We start from the raw sequence: 6,448 nt of genomic DNA, 5'->3' as shown, positions 1-6,448 counted from the left end.
AGACTCATTACAAGACTAAATACTTGTACAAGTATAAAGACTAAGCACCAGTACTTTTGTACTAGCATAAAAACAAAATATTAGTACCTTTGTACATGTATAAAGACTCAATACAAGACTAAATACTTGTACAAGTATAAAGACTAAGTACTAGTCCGTTTGTAAAAATATACAGATTAAATACTGTTATACAAGTATAAAGACTAAATATTAGTACTTTTTGTAAGGATTTGAAATCTAAATATTAGTACTTTTACAAAAATATACAGATTAAATACTGTTATACAAGTATAAAGACTAAATATTAGTACTTTTTGTAATAGTTTAAAAACAAAATTTTAGTACTTTTACACAAATATGCCGATTAAATACTTCTATACAAGTATACAGACTAAATACTAGTCCTTTTGTAAAAATATACAGATTAAATACTGTTATACAAGTATAAGACTAAATATTGGTACCTTTGTAAGGATTTAAAAACTAAATATTAGTACTTTTGTACAAATATATAGGTTAAATACTTATATGAGTAAAAAGACTACTTTTGTGAAAATATACAGATTAAATACTGTTATAAAAGTATAAAGTATATAAATTTTTGTAATAGTATAAAGATGTAATTCTAGTACATTTCTACAAGTACATAGAATAAAGAAAAGGATAAATATTAGTAAAAAGGTTAAGAATCAAAACCAAATTAAAATACAAATATTTTTTCAATAAATGTGGAAAAAAACGAACTAATATGTATGTTTATGACGAACTCAATACAGATCTAAATATGAGACATTACTCTATTTTTAAAGTGTTGTTTCACATAAAAGAACTTCCTTTCTCACGTCCTTTGCTCTGGGTTTGGTTCAGGTCAGTACCAGGATCCCTGGCAGTACGTCGATGACATCTGGCTGATGTTCAACAACGCCTGGCTGTACAATCGGAAAACATCCAGAGTCTACAAGTACTGCTCCAAGCTGGCGGAAGTGTTCGAGCAGGAGATCGACCCTGTGATGCAGAGCCTCGGATACTGCTGTGGGAGGAAGGTGAGGCGGAGTTTGTCGTGGAAGCATCCCTGATGTGTTTAGCTTAAGTTTGGCTCTAGAGACCGTATGTTACCGTATATAATCTAAATCTTGAATAATGTTGGATCGTCTTTTTACTGTTACTTCAGTGCTTCACGAATTCATCTAATTCTCACAGCTTTTTCTCATGTAGCAACTTCAATCTCATTACTCTGATTTGACAAAAAGTTTCTTTTTGTTTTCAAGACTTTATAAACAAACAGTTGTGTGAATGAATGTGTGAGGCGGTTTGGTCCTCCTGTTACACCTGTTGACAGGTGGAGAACAGAAGAATGTTTCCCCTAACGGTCGTGTTGATGCTCCTGATTGAAGGTGAAGATCATGACCTTGATTTCTCCTCGTTCTCTTTTGTCAGCTGGAGTTTTCTCCTCAGACGTTGTGCTGCTACGGAAAGCAGCTCTGCACTATTCCCAGAGACGCCGTTTACTTCAGCTATCAGAACAGGTATGAGGGGTTATTAAGGAATGGGCGGGTTTAAAGGATTTTTTTTTTATCCTTTTATTCCATCCAACCTTCATGTTGTTTTAAAGCCATTTTAACAGTCAGTCCTGTCGCGTATTATTGCAGTTTTTCATAAATCTTTGTGTGACTCGCTGCTTTACTCTGGTGTCATCATGAACATCCCACATGGGCGGTCCAGCTTCATACCTGAAGTTTGTTCAAATCAAGCAGAGAGGCTCCCAGAGTGCAGTGGTTAAACTGATACTCACTATGTGCCTCTCAAAACCTGCGGTACCAATACAGGTCAACCCCCCCGTATGAGTTCATGGGACGAAGTAGGGCTGGGCGATAAAACGATAATTATCGTTATCGCGATATTACCTTTTTTCGATAGTGAAATGAGTCTATTGCGATAAACTTTCGTGTTAAATAACACGGGAGAAAACCCCGGAAGAGCCGCGCTTCTTCTTCTACGGAGCGGCTGATTCTAGGAGCCCAGACTGAGAGGGGGGAGAGACGGAGGCCCCGAATGATGACAAAAGGACAAAACAGAAAACACTATTTCAGTAAAACCAATAGTAAGTAAACATAGCAAGTATAGCAAGTAAACCAATAACCAATATATAATCGCAAATACTTTTATTTTTAATGTCAAGGTAACGATGTTTATATATTTTGATTTGGAAACATCGTCACCGGACCCCCCTCCTCTAAATTTAAAATGGTTCGGTCCGACCGGATTATTCCTCCGCAGCTGTTTGTTACCGACAGATCCACAGAGTGTGAGGGAGAGAAGACACGCTTTAAAATCAGGAGTTTAAACAACTGATTTAGAGGAGAACCTCCATGAAAACAGAAAAAAGGAGACAGTCTGTCTATTGCTGCGGGTCACGTGTCACGCGGGGAGAGGAGAGACTGTGCATGCTAGTAACAGCCGCGCGCAGGGGGGCGGAGACTCGATTGTGGCTGTGGAGTTTAGAGTTTGAGGGTTTTGTTAAAATATTAACCAAAATCTTTTGTATAGAGCTTCGAATTAGAATAATTTGTTGTTTTATTATGTATCAATAATGAATTTGTTAGTTACATTTGTTCCGTTTATGTTTATTTCTTAATGAGGTGATCTGATAATAGTAAAATAAACGTGTTTTTAACGACTCCTGACATGACACTAAATGAAGAGATCTTATGTGTTTGATCAATCCTCCAACATGTACACATTCTGAGTAAAATGATGATAAAATCTATTATCAGAACTGTTTATTTTAAGTTTACATGTTATTATCTTCTGCTGCACAGCAGTACCTGTAGTTTATGTTCAGAAGAAATTAGAAAATGATATAAAAATAACTGCAATATATTTGCTGCTTTAGAACAATGTTTTTAAGACTTAATTTTAATTTGAAATGAACTTTTATGTGCTGCAGTCAGATTAAATTAAATCAGAAATTCTGTACAGCCTATTGAAAACATACCACCGTTATGGTTTAACTATTGTGTACATTATGTATATGTACAATATTTATTAGAAATATTTAAATGTTCCTCACAGTTAGTTTTAATACTACAATTAATACAAAAAATAATGAAAGTTTAATTTGAACTAACTAAGATTTTAGGGGAGGTGGGGGGGGTCAAAGTTAAGGTGTAAAAATCTGAAGTCGTAAATCTCTGCAATAAAGATTACTTTGATTATTTTATTTATATCGTTTTTAATATCGTTATCGCACAAAATGAAAAAAGCGATATCGCAATATGAAAATTCCCATATCGCCCAGCCCTAGTAGCAACACAAGAAAATAAATTTATAAAAGTGATAGTGAAAAAATAAAAGTTTTCTAAAAATTTGTACTTATATTTTGTATTTTTATTAACTTACTTACAAACATTACCATCAATTCAAATTTATCTTAAATTAAAGTCCACTCCAATCAACTTATGATTACTTATTATTATTAAAAGTGTTTAAAGGCCAAATAGAGAAAAGGGATTTTCTTAGCATAGTTTCTGTAGAGCGGCAGTAGTTCATTAGAAATGTAGCTCCGAGTTGTGGGTGGGACTATTGGAGCAGAGTAATCCCATCCCTACTTCCCGACATCCAACTGTTTTACACTCTTTCCCCCGGTAAGATTACAACCCCGAGCTAACTTTACCATTACAACAAAAATGGTGATCATTATTGGACCTATTTAGTTTGGAGCCAAACGCCAGCCCAGACGAAGAAAATGAAGATGTACATAGATCTATTGTCTGCAATAGAGCGAAACAGGAGCTTGTGGCTTTCTACAGTTTTTTCCAACCATATTTTTGTCTATTGCAGATTCACAAAAAAATTAATATAAAAATACTCAGGAATGCAATTTTAATCTTAGTTCTCTCTCTCTCTCATGTCCTCTATCATCAAAAAATGCAACAAAACCATGTTAAAAACGACAAAAATATGATTTTCATCAGAGTGACTTTTTAAGCCATAACAGATGAAGCATAAATGTGAACAAAGGGCTAATCCCTGGTATTATGGCCACATTATTAGTTACATATTATTTCAATCTGTTTACCTTGTTTATGAAGGTACCTTTAAGCCTGTTGAAGGTGGTTGATCTATTAATGGTTAGGCTTTCAATGAAGTGATGACTCTTTGTTCAGTGAATGTTTCAAACATCCTCGGCCAAAGAAAAAAGATTTCATAGGATATCTTGGGCTTAAGGCCAAGAAAACCCAACTACGTTTTATTTTGAACATTTAGAGTTTGTGCCAATAACTGTATATATAAATGGATAGTGTGTGTTGGACGCCCTCACAGACATAAACACTGGACGATTGATGTCTGATGTCACCCGCAGTCAGAAGTTTGGCAGGAACATTGAGCCGAGTTTGCTCCGCCCACTTCAACAATAGGGTGGTAGATGGGCAGAACAAGAGGTGTCATTTTTTTATGGTTCTTTTAGGTAGAAAGGTTATAGAAAAAAGGCAATATTGATGCTTGTTTTGGAGGTTTTACATTGGAGTGAATGTATAATACTTTAGCTTGGTTAACTGATTTAAATTACTTTAGAATATAAACCAATAAGAAGAAATGCTTCTTCATTCTCTCAGCTTACATTGGAGGGATTAGTTAAATATCAGCTGCTTCAGAGGCAGAACAACTAAAGTCCAGTTTTAGATCGGTTGTAAGAAATATAGAAATAATGAGCTGCATGGAGAAGTGGCATCAGTCTGGAAAATAAAGAAATAATAACCTAGAAGATCTACAGCAGATCCGTGTCTACAGTGTCTCTCAGCCCACACGGTGAATGTTTCAGAAGGCCTTCCGAACCGAACGCTGTGAGCTCGGCGTAGAATATGAATTTACGCTGGAACTGAACTGCTCAGCCAAGGTTTCATTTATACTCCACTTCTTGGTCATGGCGTTCGTTTGAAAGACCTCATGGATATTGAACGTTCCTTACGCAGACAGAAAGGCAGTGCAGACATGGATCCGCTCCAGAATTATGGGACCTTACGAGTCCCAGAAGTCAAGTAGTGAGCTAGCCTAAAAGTCCAAAGCTAATTGATAGATTTAGCATTGCATTAGTAACGTATGGTGTTATTTATTAGTTAAAACTCTACGTATAAATAAGAAATCTCCACATATGTTTCAAACATTCCTCGCAGACAATTCAGACACTTGCGAGAGGAAGTAGACAATCTCTCACACCCGATGACATCTGTGGAGATGTTTTATTTCTGCGTGGAGATTTGACTAATTAATAATGTCATAAGTCAGCATACAGTTAAATGTAACCTAAAATAAAAAAAATACTAGTATAGTCACCAAAAGTGTGAGCTCTCTGCCAAAATATGCATCATTTCTGTAGGTAGTAAAATTTCAGAGGTAGGAAGGATTTATAGAAGAACAGCACGGTCTGGATTTACTGGACTTGTTTCCACTGAGCTCCAACCGAGTCAACGTCGGAGTTTAGACTCCGCCCACATTGGAGTGACTCTTGGGTGTGATGGAAAAACAAGCACGACTAAATCGGTTAATAACAGATGAATTCAAATTTAAGTTTCAGTGAACTAGTTTCCACCATCATGTTCTAATAAGTTAAATATTTTTTGTAAGCTAATAGTGGTTAGCTTAGTTTTAAGTGGCCAAAAGGTCGTGTCACACAGCCGCTACATACAATTTATGCAATATCCACAAATAAAATGTATAATTTTCATCATATTCATGTGTTTCTTCGTCATTCATCAATGTGCATAGATGTCTGTAGAGGTTTTTGGCCGACGGGTCTTAACGTGAATTCGGTTTTGAGCCATTTAAAATTTTTCTTGCCCAGTTCATCCAAATTTTACGTAGTTTATTAGAAATTAATGCATGAATCATGCACAATTCTTGTGCGATCCATACCACAACTTTTTCCATGTATATTCAAACTGTAAAAAGGGAAACATTGGATCAATAACAAAAGTACTGTAATTTGTCACATTTAAAAGTATTGTTTTTTATTAAATGAAAAAATAACTCTTCTGATAAAAAATTTGATAGAAAATAATATTTTCCAATGTAGCAAATTACAAAACTTTTGTAGCACATTGACCAATTTTTATCGATGCAAAATCCACAAAATGTATATGGCGGCTGTGTGACTCTGCCTAAAGGTCCTGCAGTTTCAAGTTTGAACCAACGTTTGCAAACAAAAACGCCGATGCTTTTCCCAACAGTGAGTGAATACATCAGGCGGTGTGGGCTCCGGTGTTTTCCAGGTACGCGGAGCACATGGCAAGGCCACACAATTCAGAAAAACAAGAACAAATATAAACCCAGTTCATGCCATCCATTGCAATGGATGGAACACTAAACACTGTTAGAATGTGAATGACTGGAGCTCCAGAGCTTCAGGCTGGCCATTCCNCGACTTGTACTCTGGTGTGACTTATACTCG

General features: G+C 35.8%; 1 protein-coding gene across 1 annotated transcript; it reads left to right on the top strand.

The window, feature by feature from the left end:
• The first annotated feature begins 357 nt into the window (after positions 1-357).
• On the top strand, positions 358-1,560 carry LOC118598458 (histone acetyltransferase p300-like). The gene is made up of 3 exons (XM_036211147.1): positions 358-382; positions 868-1,043; positions 1,438-1,560. Exons 1-3 carry the CDS (start codon positions 358-360, stop codon positions 1,558-1,560), a joined length of 324 nt encoding a protein of 107 aa, XP_036067040.1.
• The last annotated feature ends 4,888 nt before the right edge of the window (positions 1,561-6,448 follow it).

Source organism: Oryzias melastigma, unplaced genomic scaffold (assembly GCF_002922805.2).
Source record: "Oryzias melastigma strain HK-1 unplaced genomic scaffold, ASM292280v2 sc00685, whole genome shotgun sequence".
Lineage (NCBI taxonomy): Eukaryota > Metazoa > Chordata > Actinopteri > Beloniformes > Adrianichthyidae > Oryzias > Oryzias melastigma.
The sequence above is the reverse complement of the archived record's forward strand: the minus strand, read 5'-3'. Positions and strand labels throughout refer to the sequence as shown.